Genomic DNA, 21,184 nt, shown 5'->3' with positions numbered 1-21,184 from the left:
TACTTAGAATACATTTTTCAACTTATTTACTTAAATAAATGCACCCAATACATCAGCCTGTCCAATTCAATGAATTATTAATGCCACATAACAGGTCACAACAAACAACAACCATCTCATTAAATGACGAAGATAAATTATATATATAGGTGTCACATGCGTGAACTCAATCTCCAAAAACACTAGCTTAACCCATTGCTCTGATTTTGTTGATGCAGTGTGATAGGAAGCCCCATTGTTTTTTATTCTTCAGTTTTACTTGTAAGTTGTTGAAGATAAATTAAGAGGTATATGTCACCAACTTTCATCAAAAACCATTGCTGCATAAAACACTTACTTATGTTGGCTTCACTTTTTTTTTTTTCAAAACTTATACTTTCGCTAGCTCTTATACTTTTCCATTTTTTAGTTATCATATTTTTAATTTTAGCTAACTAAATCTATGATGAAAATGCCATTTTCATTGCGGTTTTTCTAAGTAAACCTATGGTTTGATCTTAAGCATATGCAAAAATGTTAAGCTACGAGGAGGACTACATCCTTGAAAAATCGAACTCTCGACTCCTTGCCTCCATTCACCATCGATACACATTCTCTAAGCATCCATGAATCTTACCGCCTCTAAAGCTATTTTCCTGCACATAAAACAAAAAGGAATGAGCCTAATGCCCAGCAAGGAAAATCTAACACATAGTCATAAACATGAATTTCATAAAAAACATAAAGACATATCGTAACACTTATTACATACACTTATTATAATGACCATTATTACTTGGGGTCCCATAGACTAAACAAGTCATATGCCCATGGGATTAGTGGGGTCCTACTTGCTAAGTAGGTCATATGCCCGTAACCCATTTGGGGTCTTGTTAGTCATATGGGTCATATGCCCAAGCCTACAAACATACATAATCATAACATATTTATAACATATTTCATAACATAACACATAAGATAACATAAGCATAAAACATATAGATTCTATCCTATTTTCCTTACCAAAGTTACTGGGATAAGAGGACAGCGTTGGGACTTTTTGGAACACTCCTAAAACCATATATAACAGGGTGAGTCTAATGAAGAAAAAGAGATGAAAGGAATGGAAAGACTAAACCTTTGAGAAACATACTTACCAAAACTTATGTGCTCAAGAACTTCGATTCCCTAACCAAGATAAGAATGAGGTTAGAAGACTGAGTAGAAGACTAAGAGAAGGGAAACATAACATAAAACCAATGAACTAGAGTGTATTGAATACCTTGAGGACTTGTAGATCAATCTAACCCTCGAACCGAAATACTATGAAATCTTACTTCCCAAAGTGTTTGATAAGCTTAAGATGATTAAGCTTATGATTTCCCCACCCAAGTGTTTAACTCTCACACTCTCCTAGCACTTGCAGCTTCTGAACTTAGAGTAAAAGGTGAATAATGGCTGGGTACTAGGTCCTATTTATAGGGTTTGGGAATGAAGGAATCTTAATTTTACTTGAATAAAAATAATAGCTTTTTAGGTGAAAATAATTTGAATAATCGTTCATCAGAGGCTGAAGACTCGTTCAAAAGATGCTGGATATATGAAGAAGTTGAATGGCTGAAAGGAAAAAGAATTCAAAAACATTTGAATTATGCTGAAGGAGGCGATATATCGCCCCCTGTAGGCGATATATCGCCTGGGCCAGTATGCCCGAGGCGACCGTGTGAGTTGGTTCCTTAGGGTCTGTGTGAGTGTGTTATTTTTGCTGCTTTGTTCTGCATTTTCTTGGTGTTTTTTGTTGTTGCTGTGTGTGTATTGATGGATTACTTCAAAGAAGGCGGGTCTACTACTAGACCCCCCATGCTTGATGGAACCAACTATGCTTGTTGGAAAGCTCGAATGAGAGCTTTTCTCAAAGCTATGGATGATCGTGTTTGGAGTGCTGTGGTTGATGACTGGACTCCACCTACCATCAAGGATGGTGAGGACACTAAACAAAAGCCCGTGTCAGAATGGACTACGGCTGAGATTGAAAAGGCTAACTAGAACTTTAAAGGAGTTCATGCTATATTTAATGCAGTTTCTGTGAGTCAAGTGAAGGTTATATCAAATTGTGAAATAGCCAAGGATGCGTGGGATAAGCTGCAAACTAAAAATGAAGGAACAAAAAATGTCAAAAATCTAGATTGAGATCTCTCACTACTGAATTTGAAAATTTAACTATGAGAAATGATGAGTCTATCACTGAATTTCATGCTAGATTATGTGATATTACTAATGAATCTTTTGCTCTAGGTGAAACTTATTCAGACTCCAAGCTTGTAAGGAAGGTTCTCGGAGCTCTCCCTAAGAAGTTCAAGTCAAAAGTTACTTCCATTGAGGAATGCCATGATGTTGATACCCTTGATTTGGATGAACTGATTGGATCATTGCAGAACTATGAACTCACTATGAAAAGGTGGCCTAAAGAAAAGAAAGAAAAAAAGGTTTCTAGTGGACTTGTTTTATCTCGCAAAGTTGCCGAAAATCTTTTTGTGTGAGATTCTCTTGAAATTTAGATGAGGAGAAGATTGCACTGCTCACCAAAAAATAGGCTAAGTTTCTGAGAAACAATATGTGACAGTCAGAATCCCGTGATCCGTAAGGGGAAAGATCAGGTAAAGTTGTGCAATCCCACACCGCCTGGGGAAGGTCAAGTGTGATGATTCTAAGACTGTGTAGGTATGGGACTACACAGTTGAAGAGGGCTTAAATGGATTGATGGGTACTACCTATGCCAACAAGATGCATCTTCTTTTCGGTAGCCCATCACTTGAGAACTACAAAGTTAAGCTTGCTTGACCTGAAGCAATCTGATGATGGGTGACCTCCTGGGAAGTTTTCCCAGGAAGCGTGCGAGTGAGGACAAAGCACGCTGGAAAGACTCGTGTTGGTTTGTAGGGCCAGTCGTCATTCCAGGAAGCAGCCATAGTGACGTGGGGCATTACACGATATGAAAAAAGGCAGCAATGGTTTCAAAGGAGTACACTCAAGAAAACCACCAAATTTTCCTCGAAAGACTACTCATATGGGAGAAAAGAGAAATCCAAAGGGTATTCAATGTCGTGAGTGTGAAGGCTTCGAGCATATACAGGTTGAGTGTGCAAACACTTTGAAGAAAAAGGGGACAGCTCTGGCAGCAACTTGGAGTGGCAGTGAAGAGGATCAAAAAATTGTAGAAGAGGATAGTTCAGATTTGGAAGAAACCTTTGTTGCTTTCACTGTTAAGACATCAGAAACACCACGTTCAGACACTGACTCAGATGGAGTGTGTAGTGATGAGGATGACTTGGACCAGCAAACTACCTATGAACAAATGTATAATTAGTGGGTTAGCGTGATAAAGAAGGCTAAAAGTTTGGAGATTAAAGTGGGAGAACTCGAAGAAGAAAGGAGAAACTTGTTAGGAAAAGTTGATTTTCTCACGTTGGACATTGAAGAGAAGAAGGTTGCTCTAGAAGAAATGTAGAAAAAGCTGGACTATGCTAATAAAACCATCTTTGCTAATTTTTGCAACCAAGAAGGGATAGCTCATGAGTTCTCAGCGCCGAAAATTCCTCAGCAGAATGGAGTTGTGGAAAGGAAAAATCGAACTCTTCAAGAGACGGCTCGGGTTATGTTAAATGCGAAGAAATTATCCAAGAGACTTTGGGGTGAAGCGCTGAATACAACTTGCTACATTAGCAATAGAGTGCATCTTCGTCCTGGTACTAAACAAACCTCTTATGAGTTGTGGAAAGAAAGGACACCAAATTTGGCTTATCTTCATGTGTTTGGTTGCAAGTGCTTCATTCTCAATGATAGAGAAAAGCTTGGTAAGTTTGATGCCAATAATGATGAAGGAGTGTTTTTGGGGTACTCTACAAACAGTCGTGCCTACAGAATATACAACATGAGAACCCAGGCTGTCATGGAATCCATCAATGTTGTGTTTAGTGACTTTGAAGATTTTGCTAGTTACTCAGAAAAAGAAGAAATCCATACTCTTGTTGACACTTCCATTCTGTATGTTGCATCACGAACTGCAGATGAACCATGTGGATTTGAAATTGAGGAGATTGATGCTACCACTGAAACTTCTGAGGCTTCCGATGTGTCTTCCATTCCAGAAAATATTGTTTCCTCTGATTTAAAATTTCATCAGAAGAAGGGACCACCCACATGGATACCTAAAGTTCATCCTCTATCCTCCATTGTAGGCAATCCAAATGAGGTGATACTGACTAGGAAGAAACTAACAAATGAAATTGCTAATGCTTGTTATTTTTCTACAGTGGAGCCTAAATCAGTCAAGGATGCCCTTAAAGATGAGAACTGGATATCTGCCATGTAAGATGAGCTTCAACAATTTGAAAGAAATGAAGTATGGACCCTTGTTCCTCGTCCTTTGGGTGCCAACATCATTAGTACTAAGTGGATCTTCAGAAATAAGACTGATGAAGTGGGAAATGTGGTGGACAACAAAGCCAGATTAGTTGCTCAGTGGTATACTCAGATTGAGGGAGTAGATTTTGAGGAAACATTTGCTCTGGTGGCTAGATTAAAATCCATAAGACTCTTGTTGGCTGTGGCGTGTTACATGAAGTTCAAGTTGTATAAAATGGTTGTCAAGAGTGCTTTCTTGAATGGCATCCTTGTGGAAGAGGCTTATGTTTCGCAACCTCCAGGATTTGAGGATCCCTGTAACGCCCTGGTTACCCCAAAACTGTTACGGTGAACCGGAAATTTGACCAGCTACCCGAGTCCTTTGGTTAAAAACGTGAACAAAGTGTTATTAACAAGTTAAGGTGGAAAATCAATAAAAATGAAAGGATATGTTTTATTAAGTACATAAAGTTGTTCATGGGCCCACAAGAACATTTACAAGTTATTTACAACTCAAAAAGGTCATTACTATTTCAAAATTTCAAACCCGCTGACCTAAGCGGCAAAAATAGGGTAAACCCCTAGTTCCTCTGAGAACTCCTTGGCCGTGGTGGTCAAGCGGCCGCATATGTACACATCACCACCTAAGCTCTCTACTCAAGGTTTGGTGAGATTTTCTTTCCCTTTACCTGCACCACATAGCACCCATGAGCCAAAGCCCAGCAAGAAAACACAGTATTGCATATAAACATTATCAAATGATTATCATTATAATCACACAGAGCTTATAGCTCTTAAACAGATGAGTGAATATCACTTGAGGTTCTAGAAAAACCATACTGGATGACTAACAAGCAAGTCACTAATTTAAACAGAAGAGTGGCTGCTAGGTAAGCCACTAGCCTTAAACTGACAAGAGACTGATAGGTAAGTCTCTAACTTTTAACAGAAGAGTGGCTGCTAGGTAAGCCACTAGCCTTAAACAGACAAGAGACTGATAGGTAAATCTCTAACTTTAAACAAAAGAGTGGCTGCTAGGTAAGCCACTAGCCTTCAGAAGAGTGGCTGCTAGGTAAGCCACACAAGCACTTATAGTATTCATCGAACTTAATGTTGTATTATTTTATAATATAATGTAATATTATATTATATTATAATATAATGTTTTAGATTAAATAAATGTGACAAAGTGTGTCACATATTGTAACATATAATAGAGAGTTACAATATTTAGATATATGAGATATATCCAAATAATGTAACATATTTGGTGTTACAAATTTGTAACTTCCAAATATTACCTTTTATTGTGTAAATTTGTTGTTACACAATATTGAGATGAATTTCATAAAGTCATATGTGATATGGCTGTTAGAGATATGATTTTAACCCTAATAATGTGTTTTGAGAGTTACAAAATCATTTGGGAGGGTTTGGAACCGTTTGGAAAAACAGCACATTTTTTAGTGCTGAAAATGGTCGGTGGCCGCGGCCACTGAATGTTGGTGGCCGCGGCCTGTGGGACAGAGGCTAGTGGCTGCGGCCACTAATGTCTCTGGCCGCGGCCACAGGCTAAATACTGACAATTTTTTCAGTTTTTCAATCTTTGTTGAACAGCTCAAAAAACCCAAATAACTCCCAAATCTCATTTTTAATTCCATATTAATCCAATTAAACATTGGTAACAGCCATGGGGGTTGGTGGAATTTGAAATTCAAAGGGTGTCTCTAAACTCTATAAATAGGAGCCTATAGCTCACTTGTAAGACACAATATTTTCTATCCATTAGAGCATTTGGCTAGAAACACCTTGAGGCTTAATTATTCTAGAAAGCATTTCCTATAATCTGTGAGAGATCCCTTAGTGCTTGACTTAGGGGGAAATAAGCTTTTGGACAAAGGTTTCAAACCTTGTTCAAGTTGGTGATCCCCAACACTCTTCACTTTGGTTGTGTGAGTGAGAGTTTATTGTTTTGGTTCTTGTTCTTATTTTTCCTCTATTGCTCTTTCTTCTTTTCTTCTTATTCTATTTACTTGTACTTTGGTTTAAGAGTTGTAATCCTTTTATTTCCTTTGTTCAAACACTTCTAGTTTACTTGTATCTTTTTGTAATAGAGTTGTATTTTCTATTTCTATCATCTTACATCTCCTTTTCCTTTTATTTGTATTTTCAGTTATAGAGTTGTAACACTTTATTTAATCAATCCTTGTCTATTGTAATATTTTGCATAGCGTTAGGGCAAGCCCACTATGTTGAGAAAGTATTGAACAAATTTAACCATCTCAAGGTTAAAGATGCCAATACTCCATTCAATCATAGTGTAAAACTAGAGAAGAATGAAGGAAGAGCGGTGGCTCAATTGAAGTACGCTAGTGCTATAGGGAGTCTAATGTACGCTGCCCAGTGTACTAGACCTGATATAGCATTTGCGGTAAGTAAACTTAGTAGGTTTACAAGTAATCCAAGTATGGATCACTGGAAGGCAATTGGAAGAGTCCTAGGTTATCTCAAGAAAACCAAAGAACTAAGCCTTCACTACTCCAAATTTCCTTTGATATTAGAAGGATATACAGATGCAAGTTGGATATCCAATCTTGGGGACAACTTGTCCACAACTGGTTGGGTATTTACACTTGGTAGAGGTGCAATTTCTTGGGGTTCCAAGAAAAAAAGTTGTATATCTCATTCCACTATGGAAGCAGAGTTCATAGCTCTAGCTGCTACCGGCAAAGAGGCCGAATGGTTAAGGGATCTGTTGATAGAGATTCCCCTAATCAAAGAGAATGTATCTACTATATCGATACATTGTGATAGCTAAGCGACATTAGCTAGAGCATACAACGGAGTGTATAATGGGAAGTCTAGACACATTAGTCTAAGACATGGATATGTAAGAGAATTGATTCAAAGAGGAGTCATCTCAATATCCTATGTGAGAACAAGTGAAAATCTGGTAGATCCTTTCACTAAGCCACTAACGAGGGATTTAGTGGCTGCATCATCTCGAGGGATGGGACTTAAACTCCCTAAAGAGATTCACGATTGATGGTAACCTATCTTAACACCAGTTATTCAACTAGTGTTAGGTTCAATAGGAAACAACAATTCAATCAAGTGAATATTAGCTGCACTCAAAACAAGCCCCATATGAGATATTGAGTACTTGTGTGTTACCAAGTGGAGGGTTAAAACCGAAAGGTTTTTTAGTAGAATTCAGTCTTGTAAAGACAAGTATTTTTGGTAACAAAATACTGTAAGAATTCTACCTATATGGACCTAGGGGTGGTGCCGCCTCTCATGAGAATTGGGAGTATTCTCAAGAACGTCCATGAATGGAAAGTGCACATGGCCATTAACGGTGCAAAGCGAGACATAGAGGTCTCAAGTGAACATCACAAAGGTGTGTGTGTTATCACCGATTTGTTATCATGAAAAGATGGTTCAATGCCTAGTGCAACCAAATTTTCGACAAATTTTGTGATAATTACACTATAGTAAAGTTCAAGTTGAAAAATAGTTTGCTTTATGCACTAATGCAATGACTCCTATAAGAGAGAGTTCTTATTTAATCAAGTGGGGGATATGTTATATTTCAAAATATAATGATTGATTAAATAAGTGTTACAATAGATAACTATTTAATCTAGTGGGGGAATGTTATATTATTTTATAATATAATGAAATATTATATTATATTATAATATAATGTTTTAGATTAAATAAATGTGACAAAGTGTGTCACATATTGTAAAATATAATAGAGAGTTACAATATTTAGATATATGAGATATATCCAAATAATGTAACATATTTGGTGTTACAAATTTGTAACTTCCAAATATTACCCTTTATTGTGTAAATTTGTTGTTACACAATATTGAGATGAATTTCATAAAGTCATATGTGATATGGCTGTTAGAGATATGATTTTAACCCCAATAATGTGTTTTGGGAGTTACAAAATCATTTGGGAGGGTTTGGAATCATTTGGAAAAATAGCACATTTTTTAGTGCTGAAAATGGTCGGTGGCCGCGGCCACTGAATGTTGGTGGCCGCGGCCTGTGGGACAGAGGCTAGTGGCCGCGGCCACTAATGTCTCTGGTCGCGGCCACAGGCTAAAAACTGACAATTTTTTCAGTTTTTCAATCTTTGTTGAACGGCTCAAAAAACCCAAATAACTCTCAAATCTCATTTTTAATTCCATATTAATCTAATTAAACATTGGTAACAGCCATGGGGGTTGGTGGAATTTGAAATTCAAAGGGTGTCTCTAAACTCTATAAATAGGAGCCTATAGCTCACTTGTAAGACACAATATTTTCTGTCCATTAGAGCACTTGGCTAGAAACACCTTGAGGCTTGATTATTCCATAAAGCATTTCCTATAATCTGTGAGAGATCCCTTAGTGCTTGACTTAGGGGGAAATAAGCTTTTGGACAAAGGTTTCAAACCTTGTTCAAGTTGGTGATCCCCAACACTCTTCACTTTGGTTGTGTGAGTGAGAGTTTATTGTTTTGGTTCTTGTTCTTATTTTTCCTCTATTGCTCTTTCTTCTTTTCTTCTTATTCTATTTATTTGTACTTTGGTTTAAGAGTTGTAATCCTTTTATTTCCTTTGTTCAAACACTTCTAGTTTACTTGTATCTTTTTGTAATAGAGTTGTATTTTCTATTTCTATCATCCTACATCTCCTTTTCCTTTTATTTGTATTTTCAGTTATAGAGTTGTAACACTTTATTTAATCAATCCTTGTCTATTGTAATATTTTGCATAGAGTTGTAACATTTTCTTACCATTTCCATTGAGGCAATATATATTTTCCTAACACTTAAGGCCGGTCCGACATTAATGCTCTTTGAGTCATCCAATGCAGATATCGATTAGATCTAATTTTTATTGGCTTGCGTTGAACACGCTAAAGTCGTCCTGACTTATGAGTCAGCACCGTTTGACCAGTGCCCAGTACCACTGCTGAACCTGACTAATGAGTCACAGCTTCACAGTTGTTACTGACACCTTTGCCACTTCTGACTAATGAGTCAGTACCATGCACAAGCGAGCAAGATTCGCTAAACATTCAATAATCAATCCATGTCCACATTTACATAATCAACATGCCTCAAGAATAATCATGCATGTCACATACAGGGTGCAGTTTTCTTACCTCGGGTTCGAGCGAGAAATAATATAAGAACGACCCTTGAGAACAGTCAACCTTTAGATTCCTTAGCGGTTACCTAATCATAACCAATTAGAAACCATCAATAAAGTAAATCAATGAATGGTTCACAATCTAAACCACACTCCCGGGACTCTCAAACTACTTAAAAGGGGTAAAGGAACCAACCCCCGAGCCTTAAAAACCATCCCGAGCCCGAAAAACAACACACCCTGAAACTGACCTAGCACCTAGGCGCTGCCAACCAGTGCTGGGGCGCTGCCCCAGAAACAAAGAGGGCTACTCTCTGCCCTGCATAGCGCTAAGGCGCCAGCTTCAGACCAGCAGTTACACTGATTTTCCCTCCTTGCGATTCTCCTTGAAACCAACCTTCCAAACCAATCCCATACCTTACCAAAACATCCAATTTAACCCCTAAACCTCATCTACATCACCCCTCACCAAAGCCCAATCAATCTTACACAAAAACTCCCATTGATTCCAACTTTCCACATCAAAATCTATAGGCTGAAAACTAAAAGAAAAACAGAGTATAACTTAAAACTCATGGACAATTTCTTACCTCCAGCTGGATTTGAATCCTCCTTAGCAGACGAACTAAGTCTATAACCTCCAAGCTTTGATTTCCTAGCTTGATACTTCAATTTGGGACCAAAAACCTCAAAGGGAGATAGAGAAGATGATGTACGGGAAGGAGAAGCCTTGCTCTGTTTTTGTTCTATATGCTTCTACAGCCAACTTAAACCATATATATCCTAAGCCAAATGACCCTAATGCCCCTAGGTTATTTAAAGCTTCCAAAGTCTCCCCGAGGGTAAAATCGTCATCTTTCACCTATTTCGTTAATCATAATTAACGCTCTCCAATTCCTGTTATTCTCAATATTCCCAAACACCAATAATTCATATCCCGTTACCCTTATACTCCCGGCAACGTTCTAATCATTTAATCATCCCGAGACTCACCCCGAGCCTCGAACTTAATCCCGTTATGACTAAACTGCTGCTTAATATTCAAAGATCGTTTCATGCCGAATAGCTCGAACAAATCCACATTATAATGTGGCCTCAACAATATATCACCAACATGCATACAAATATACAATTACGCCCTCAACGGGCCAAAGTACCAAAATACCCCTGTAATTAGAATGTGGACCCACATGCATGCATTTAGCATCATATTATAATATAATTCACATAAACATGCATATTATCAATTAATGGCATAATTAAACAGTTATGGCCCTCCCGGCCTACTATTCCCGCCATTAAAACACATCGGAGAATTCGGGGCATTACAATCCCCATCATGAAGATCATGTCTACAAACTGAACAAGGCATTGTATGGGTTTAAGCAAGCCCCTCGGGCATGGTATGATCGGTTTACATCTTACTTCCTTGAAAATGGGTATACTAGAGGCAATGTTGATCAAACTCTGTTTATTAAACCTCTGAATCCCAGTATTTTTTGCGCCCAAATCTATGTAGATGACATAGTTTTTGGATCCACTTGTGAGGCGCACACTCACTCCTTTATTCAACTAATGACAAAGGAATTTGAAATGAGCATGTTTGGTGAACTAAGTTACTTTCTTAGTTTACAAATCAAACAACTAGATAATAGCATTTTCTTGTCTCAATCAAAATATGCCAAAAATATGCTAAAAAAGTTTGGTATGCAAAACATGCTCGCACTCGTATGGGCACCACTGCCGAATTGATTAGAGACGAAACAGGTAAAAATGTTGAGGCAACACTATTTAGAAGTATGATAGGCAGTTTACTTTACATTACTGCTAGTCGTCCTGATATTTGTTTCAGTGTTGGGGTTTGTGCTAGATATCAATCTACCCCCACTAAATTGCATCTTACTGCTGTAAAAAGAATTCTAAAATACCTGGTTGGTACCACTGACTTTGGTCTTTGGTACTCATGTGATACTAATCTTTATTTGGTTGGATTTAGTGACTCAGATTGGGCAGGTGACCTTGATGATCGAAAAAACACTTCAGGTGGCTGTTTCTATGTGGGGAACAATCTGGTCTCTTGGCACAGCAAAAAGCAAAACTTCATCTCGCTTTTCACTACTGAAGCGGAGTACATTGTGGCAGGAAGTTGTTGCACTCAACTTCTTTGGATGAAACAAATGTTGCGCGATTATGGCCTTTGTCTTGACACCTTGACCGTCTATTGCGACAATACCAGTGCCATCAATCTCTCTAAAAACCCTATCCAACATTCTCGTACCAAGCACATTGATATCTGCCACCACTTTCTTCGTGAGTTAGTTGAGTCTAAACTTATTGTCTTATCTCATGTTGCATTTGAAAGTCAACTTGCTGATTTGTTTACAAAGGCTTTGAGTTCCCAAACTTTTGTTCACTTGAGAAAGTCAATAGGAGTTTGTATGTGTGAGTGATCACACGTGGCATTTGAAAATAAGCAATATAGGTTGAGATTTCATCTTCTAACTTGACTATCTGCATGTGTGAGTCTTTCTTCAACTTGCTTTTCACAATCATATGTCTTGAAGTAATGTAGGCTTGCTTATGCTCAGTAGTAGTCTTACTTGATGCTTGACTTCTCAGTCTTGGTTATTGCATTGAATTGTCTCCCTTATTAGAGATGCCTTATGTTTTAGTGTGAAAGCTTCCATTGGGTCACTTTGCTCTGTGTAGTTTGCTCATTCACTTAGGACTGTGTGCTTGTGGAGAGGGCTACCTATGTGCTTGGCTCTCTAATTGGTTATTGTTGAAGGGGATTTCTACAAAAACAAAAACAAAAAAAAAAATTAATAATAATTTTGAGGGAGAGTTTGCCTGGTTCTTCTATAGCAGGCAGCTCATGAGGACACTTCACACACAAATGGAGTTTAACTTTCTCTGCATCTGTCTTGCTGAGATTGATATTGTCACTATAAGAAATAAGATTTTTGCCGGCGCAATTCGGAATTGCGTCAGCAAAAACAACTTTTACCGACGCAATTTTGCGCCAGCAAAGGTAACTTTTGCCGGCGCAACCCTGAATTGTGCTGGAAAAAGTAACATCAATTTTTTTTTAAAAATACCATAGACTTTTGCTGGCGCATTTCACCTAACGCGCCGGCAAAAGTCAAACGTGCATTTTAAATTTGTGCACGTTTTCAATAAAGTAGGTGGCTAGACCTTTGCTGGCGCGTTTTGTTGCGCCGGCAAAAGTCTATTTTGCGTCGGTAAAAGTCGGACTAAGTAAAACAACACCGTTTTGTTCTAGGGTTTTATTAAAGACTTTTTCCGGCGCAACGAAACACGCTGGCAAAAGTCATAGCGATATTACTACAGCCGTTAGCCCTTCTTCCCCATTTCAGATTTTTTTCAAAAAAACTTCCTCTCTTCTCTGTGTTAATGGAATTCGACCACCCCATGCCATAATCCCACCGTGGCTCAGCTCATATAGTGAAGCTCTTCTCTCTCAAGGTTAGTAAATCCAATGGCAAAAATTTTAACATTTTTAGACTTTTTTCTCTATATCTCGTTTTATAATTGTATTTTTTTGTTGTTGTTCTCTCTCTATAAACAAGTGTTGGAGCTCCAATCTCTCGGTAGAACAACTCCAAAGGTTAGTTTATGTATATATGTATATATATTTATGTCTGTTTATATATATATGCATATATATTTATATGTCCGTATATATGTATATTTATATTTATATGTCTGTTTTTTTTATATATATGTATATATGTTTGTTTATGTATATATGTTTATATGTATACATATATATATGTAAATGTGTGTGTACATATGTTTATTTAATGTTAATTTTTTTTAGAAAATTGATTAATTAATTGTGAACTATTAATATATATGTACGTGTGTGATATTTGGTATTATAGTTATATTTTCTGTTAAAAAAACAAATAAATCTGTGTAGTTTTAGAAAAATGAGATTAATAATGAAAAAGAAAAAAAGAAATATGGTTTTAGTATTTATTAAAAAAAACTGATTTGAGTATGTATATTTTTTAATTTTAATGCTTTATATGTATATTAAAAAAATAGATTAAATTATTATATTATATTATATTGTATATTTGCATTATACTTTATTTTTTTATATTAAAGATTATTTGTTTATAAATATTTACTAAATAAATTGTTTTGATATTATTGATATAAAAAAATTTGATATACGTTATTAATCTTGGTTTATTTTGTGCATGCTCTGGGAATATTCTATATATTGTGTGTAGTTTGCAGGTTTTATAAAATTTTGGGATAGTTTAAAATATAGCCGTTATGTTGGCCAAATTTCGTTAGTCTTAGGAAAATTAACATTAATTACAAAAATTATAGTCGTTAACATTAATTTTTATTTTAATGCTTTATATTTATTTTTTTCTCTTAATAACAACTATTTTTAAGTTATTTTTATAATATATATTTTTTGTATTTATTAATTTTTTTTGTAAAATTAAAAAAACAGATTTGAAAATGTATTTTTTTTATTTTAATGTTTTATATGTATTTGTTTATTTTTTCTTGTTAATATTTATTATATTGTATTTTTAAATTGTTTTATATTAAATGTGATATGTTTGTAAATATGTATTTAATATTTTTTTTGTATTAATAAAAAAATCAGTTTTGGTATATGTTTTTTTGTGGTTAAATATTTGTATATATGTAAATTGATGTATTTGCTAATGTATATATATATATATGTTTTGTATAATCTAGGAATATTCTGGTTATATATGTGTTTAATTTGTAGGTTTTAAATTTTTTTGGATAGTTTGAAATATAGTCGTTATACTGCCCAAATCATGTTAGGGTTAGTAAAATTAATAAACGTTTAATAATTAATTAAATAAAAGTTTAAGTATAATTAAAAAATATATCAAAACATTAATTTTTAACTATAATTTAAATAAAGTAAAATTAGCAATCATAATAATTAACGATTAATTTTAACATTAATATTAAATGTTTTGTAATTGAAAAATTTTTAAAATATAAATAATTTAATAAAATATAATTAAGTAAAATATAAATATAATAAAATTGTTATTAATTAAGCAAATAATCAAATACAAATTGAAGAATTTAATAAAAAATTACAAAATGAAATTAATGTATAATTAAATTAATTTTAAAATAAAAGTAATAAACAATTAAATGATTTAAAAAAAATTGTAATAATTACGGTGCCAATATCGAGAAAGAGCTGGCCACCAAAAAAGTTAGCCATCTGAAAGTAGAGTTTGATGCACAAACTGGAAAAGCTATTCAAAGGTACGGCAAGTGGTTCAACAATTCCATGGCTTGTTATTTGCGTAACATCGTACCCCCAACTACACTATCTTGGGAATAAGTAAAACCAGCTGATATCCAAGTTATTCTACAGAGGCTATCTGTAAGCATTTCTTAGACCTTTAATAACTCACTATTAAAGATTTTGTCTATCTTCATAATATTTTAACAAATTCCAAATTTAATTGTGATTTTAGGACAAATTCATTTATCCACAAGACAATCCAGTAATCAACGATGCCATGGTAAGACAAATGCAAAAGCATCTGACTGATTGGCACCACACAATGAAGAAACACTGGGTAGAGGTTGGAGGAGAGGTGGACAACGAGAGAGCGAAGTTAAAACCTTTTGGGTCGATTACTTCTTCTGATTGGGAAATTCTATGCGATTTTTGAGCTTCTGATTCTCAGCAAGTATGCTGTAGATTTTACATTAATGTTTAATTATAAAATTACAATTCAGATTAATGAGTACTATTTTCTGTTTGAAGCGTATATCGAAGAGAAATAAAGAAGCTCGAGCAAAAATGACCATACCAGGAGGACACGGTTCCAAATTCATCGTTGCCCATGTTTATGATCACGTAAATTATAATAATCTATATCCTTACATTTACGAAAATATTATAAAGGTAACAATGTTTAAATAATTTGCCTTTTTAGATGGATCCGTCTACTGGCGAGCTTCCGAGCATGATCGACACATTCGAGCACCTCCACAAGAAGAAGGATAAGTGGATTAGTGATGTAGCGGCGACAAAATATGTAAGTTGCATAACCTTAACTAATTTATGATCATTTAACTTTAAAAAAGTTTAGTAAATAATTAATAAATATTAATTATTAATTGGTTGGTGTCAATTAGTAATTATTTATTAATTCTTAATTAAATTTTTAACAATTAAATCTTTATAATCTATGTGCCAATATTTTTATGATTAATGATTGTGGACTAAGATAAAAAAAAGAATATAACTAATGTTGTCCCCGTATCAGGGAGCTTGTGGGATAAAGTAAATTTGGTCATGAAAATCCATATCTAAATAAAAAACATGCTAATATAGTTGATGTATATGTTTAGAGACATAAATTCCCCATTAATGGAATTAACTGCACTTACTGTATATATCAACAACATCTTCATGATTTTGATTTAGATATGGATCTTCATGACCAAAGTTACTTTAGCCTACTTGCTCTTTGATACAGGAACAAAATTAATTACATTCTTTTTCAATCGCTGGTCTGCAGTCATTAATGATAGGATGTTGGCAGATAGATAATAAAGTTATATTTTATATGTTGTTATATTAAAAATTTATAAGTTAGGTTTTCAAATAATGTTATACTGGCATTCGAGATACGTGTTTTTTATTGTGCAGACTGAGATGACCGAGCGTCGAGCATCCCAGAGTACGGCCCCTGTATCATCTGCTGCTTCTTGTGTCGGCGATAATGTCGACGGTCAGTTCCCGCCAGATATGGATATTGTCACGGATGTCCTTGGACCCCGCTCGCGTTATAAGAAAGGGTTTGGGGGGTTGCCTAGGTTGAAGGCAATTGGCGCAAAGAGGGCAGCATCTTCGTCAACTTCTCAAATGTCCGGGAAATTTCCACCTGAAGTGGACACCATTTTGCAGCAAACTCAGGACAATATGCTAGAAAATCATAACCTAAAGAAGTAAACGACTAAACTTGAGAGTTGTCAACGGCGTCAAGATGTCCTGCTCAGTGCTTTATTGAAGCAGGTTGGCGAATTGGCTCTTGGTTTTACTGTCGACTTACTAGAATAGGATCCGGACGAGAACGATGATGCAGACGGGGCGGGGATGATGAGGCGGGCAGTATTCATTTGTAGAACTTTTTATTTATTTATTTAAAGTTTAATTTATTAGACATTTAATTTACTAAACTACTTTTATATTTTCATGTTTGGTGAAGACAATAAATATTAATAGTTGTAATTTATTTTTTTTTTATAAAATTTTAATTTTAATTTTATTTCTAATTAAATAATATTACTAAAAAATTAAATAATTATTAATATATTAAAAGCGAAATTTATTAATTAATATTAATATATTGAAAATGAAATTAGTAATATTATCAAAATATTTATTTAAAAAAAACTTTTACCGGTGCAAAATTACGTTGGCAAAAGTCTCAATCTTCACTACACATATCCACTTTTCGCAGCGCAAAAATGTGCCACTAAAAGACACATCTTTTACCGGCGCAATTTTGCGCCACTAAAAGAGTCATATTTTGCCGGCGCATTTTTGCGCCGCTAAAAGTGTTTTCCTCAACAACGTGACAAAATTTTTTCCCAGCACATCCTTATTTTTCCTGACGTATTTTTTCGTCGCCAAAAGATACCATTGCCAGCGCATTACATTTTGCATCAGCAAAAGTGCCATTATCGACGGGGGAACATCGTGGACCTTTGCCGGCGCAAAATTACGTCGGTAAAACCCATAGGGCTTTTGCCGGCGCAAATTTGCGCTGGGAAAAATAATGTTTTTTGTAGTGTGTGTCTTATTAAGACTCACTTTTGCATCTGTCAGGTCTATGTTACAACATGCTATATGTCTATTTCAACAATGTGTAGAAAGTCTTTCATTTTGCTTTGTGTCTTTTAAGTTGATGTTTATCTTTGTCTATATTGTGTTTTGTTTCATGCTATTTGTTCTAACTTAAATATTTCAAATTCTGTGTGTTTTCATGTGGCCAAGCATTTGGTCTTACTTTAAAAAATTAATGATAAAAAAAATAAAAAATATATAGCTTATGAGTCTTTGGTTTTGTCGTATCTGTATGATAACTCTACAAAATAGAGTTATTTTACTATTTTTTATGTGCTAATTGTTGCTTAATTCTTGAGTTTTTAATTGATTTATTAAGTTTTAAAGTAATTTTGAATTTATTTGGTTTATTTTGATTTTATATATTTTTGTGTGTGTTTTATAGTTATTTTGTTGTAAAAAGTTGTAGTTAATTATTTGAATTATTGTTGTTTAATTTGAGGTAAAAAATTATTGTATTATTGAACTTAAATGTTAAATATAAATTAAGGTATAATTAATATTTTCAAAGCATTAACTTGATTTATTTTATAGTTGAAAATATTTTATTATGATTTAATTTATGTTTATTTTGTAGGGAGTATGTTGTATTATTAGTGTTTGAAAAACCAAGAAAAATGAAGAAAAAAATGTGGCATTTTCAAGAAAGAAAGACAAGAATTGGCATTTTCCTAGGCCAAAAGAAAGTCTGGCCCACACCAGCCCAAGAACCCAACCACTTGGCCCACCACCCGATGCCACAAGCCTCCAGCCGAAGCTACCTCTGCCCAACGTGGCCTGCCTTCTTCCTTCAAGCCAGCTGCCTCCTGTCTCAACCAACAGCCTTCCTCTAGCTGAACCACCACAACCCAAGCCTCCACGCCAGGCCTGCCAGCAGCCCAGTCGAAGCTGCCACTACAGCCCACGCCCAAGACTGCCATGAGCCCCCCTACACCTGCCACAGCCCACAAACCATTTTTCCCTTTATTTCTTCTTGAGCCCATCAAAGGCACCATTTGTCACCAATGTCTTAAAATACCAATTTTTTACCCAAATTTCTCTATACATTTTACCCCAAAATCATCATTACACCCTATAATTTACCCCTATTTGTCATATTATTATTAATTTAAATTGATTATTTTAATACTCTCATTTTGGCTATAAAATAGGGAATTTTCAATACCATTTTGTGTGCTTATTTTAGGAGAGGTCATACCACAAAGTTTCTACACTTTCAAACCTCTCTATTCTCTTTATCTTATTCTTCTTTTTGGTTAATTTTCTATGTATTTTTAGAGGAACAATTTGGGGGTTTTCCACCAAATTTGCCTAAGTTATGTTTGTAATTTTTTTGTTTGTATTTTCTATTCTAGTTATGAGTTTCTAATCTTTTTAAGATTATTAAGGTGATGATGAAATAATATGTAACTAGATAGTATTTATTTTGTATGTTGATTTCTCACTTTGTGCAACAAAGTTTATGGATTTTTCTTTTTCAAATATCTTCTTTCATCTTAAATATTATGTATTTTTTATTGTTAGCACATATTTACACTTTGTTCTTCATTAGTACAAAAACATAATATTCTTTGTGTAAGATGTGTCATTAAATTGTACACATCCAATGCTTAGAACAAAAATATTATGTTTTGCCTTATAAATATGTTATTTGATTTTTTGTTGTTTCATTAGGTTGATTCACATTAAATACTTTGAAATTATACTTTTTGAAAAAAGAAGAAAAATCTTATATTTTTAGAAGTAATTTGTGCTTAAAATTATAAATCTATTTGGAAAATTATAGTTTGATTTATTGTAACTATCACTAAAACTTGGGAATCAATGTACTTATAAATATTATTGAACTTATATTTCGTGGATTCTAATACCTTAATAATTTTCTTCTACCATCGTGATTTTTACTTTTAATTTATTTATATATATTATCTTTAATTTCTTTATTATTATCTTCTATTTTATTTTCATTATACAAAAATCTCATCAATCTTTGGAGCTAGGTTATAATTTATTAATTTTGATTTAAAATAGTTTTCTTTTTTATTTTAGACAACTCATTTGGGTTTAATCTCGTGCTTACACAAACACTATATTTCATATACGATTCGTGCGCTTGCGAGTTATAAATATTTAAAACATACCCGTTTTGATCCATCACTGTACCTTCTCTGTCGTTTTTTTTTCTTTCAAAAAAATTCAACATAAAAAAAATAATTCAAAAAGATTTTTTTCTTAAAATTTATTGGGTGTCCGTTTTTTTTGTTCTATTTTTTTTCCTCCCAAACTCCCTTCTTTTTCCCAACCCGTGCCCTTCCCTTTCTTTTTCTCCGATGCCGATTCCATATGCCAACCGCCTCTACGCCCTTCGCCGTCGCAATTGCCTCCCCACCCCGTCCCCTGAATCCTTTGACTCCTCCGCCCCTCCCTCTCCCGACCACCCCACCCTCATCAACCCAGATCCCACCTTCCCTGAAACCCAACTCCCACCACCCCTACACCCCGACTCCACTCTCCCCGGCCCCAACCTCTCTGCCATACTCCCTGATCCCACCCTTGAATTCCCTACTCCCATGAATCTCGAACCCTCCCTCCTCAAAATCGTGCTCCCCACCCCCACTAACCCCTCTTCCTCCCCACCTTCAGCCGTACCTTCTCCACCTCGTGACTCCTCCCCTCCACCTAAACCCAAACCCATTGGCATCGCCTCTCGCACCCGCACCCACCAACAAATCCCTACCATTCCCTCTGCTGACGCCCATTCCATGCCTATTGCCGCTGCCCCTCAGGGGGAGTTTGTTGTGCCGCCGGGCACCTTCAAGCGTCACAAGAAGAAGAAGCAAACTTCTTCCTCCAAGTGGTTGTGGTTCAGCTTTGGCATGCCCTCTGAACACTGAGGGGGAGTTTCGTTAGATTCTCTTTTGTTATCTAACATTGTTTGTCATCCTTTTAGCTGTGTTTGAACTATTTCTACTACCTGCTGCTTTTGAATATTCTCTGTTGGTATCTGATTGTATTTTGAGCATGTGTTTTTGCTATTGGCATCCTGATATGACAATTTATCTAATTTAATTAGCTGCTGTCATCAAATCTGTCTGTTGTTATTTCTTGTCCTTTATGTGCTAAAAGTATAAATCAGTTCACTGTTCATATGCATGCCAAAGGGGGAGTTTGTAAGTGTTATTTTTTTCATGCATTGTTTTTCATGTTTAAACATTTTTTTTCATGTTATAACACTGATAGCCCAGTAGCATGTGATTTATATTTCAGCACATAACTTGTTTAGCTGGTTTTCTATTTTTAGCCCTAGCATAAATATTTGCTTGGTCCGTTTTTTCCTTACCTTTTTTAGCAGCTAAAAAGTGTCTTCTCCAAGAGGCATTCTCTGTAAAAGGTCTGAAGCTCTTGATGCTTCATTGTTCATTGCCCATGGCGTTTTGGTGATTCCTCACCATTTCTCTCAAGTTTTCTGGTGTAAACCTTGAAGGGATTTCAAGATAAGTCTCAAGGGGAGTTTGAGCAATAGCTGGAGGGAGTCCAGCAACGTTCAAAACCAGTGGGAGGCTGGTTGCTTGAAGACTTGCACAAAATAGGGAGTTTGTTGTTTGTAAACCAAATTAGAAGGGAGTTTTAATTTGTGTTTTTGTTGTTTGTATTTGTAACAACTCTGATTATTTTAGTGAATTTGCTTCACCTCTGGACTAGGTCCCATGGAATAAGTTGTGAGAAATTATAACTGAACCATG

The 21,184-nt window shown here is 35.2% G+C and overlaps 1 protein-coding gene across 1 annotated transcript; it reads left to right on the top strand.

Annotated features, from left to right (window-relative positions):
* Positions 1-19,771: 19,771 nt before the first annotated feature.
* On the top strand, positions 19,772-20,335 carry LOC133823599 (vegetative cell wall protein gp1-like). Its single transcript, XM_062256463.1, has one exon. The coding sequence runs from the start codon at positions 19,772-19,774 to the stop codon at positions 20,333-20,335; it is 564 nt and encodes a 187-aa protein (XP_062112447.1).
* Positions 20,336-21,184: the final 849 nt, after the last annotated feature.

Source organism: Humulus lupulus, chromosome 3 (assembly GCF_963169125.1).
Source record: "Humulus lupulus chromosome 3, drHumLupu1.1, whole genome shotgun sequence".
In the NCBI taxonomy this organism is placed as follows: domain Eukaryota; kingdom Viridiplantae; phylum Streptophyta; class Magnoliopsida; order Rosales; family Cannabaceae; genus Humulus; species Humulus lupulus.
Note: the sequence above shows the minus strand (reverse complement) of the source record. Positions and strands in the feature narration are given on the sequence as shown.

Coding starts and splice junctions, on each gene's coding strand:
- LOC133823599 (XM_062256463.1), top strand. CDS start 19,772: ATGCCGATTCCATATGCCAACCGCCTCTACGCCCTTCGCCGTCGCAAT.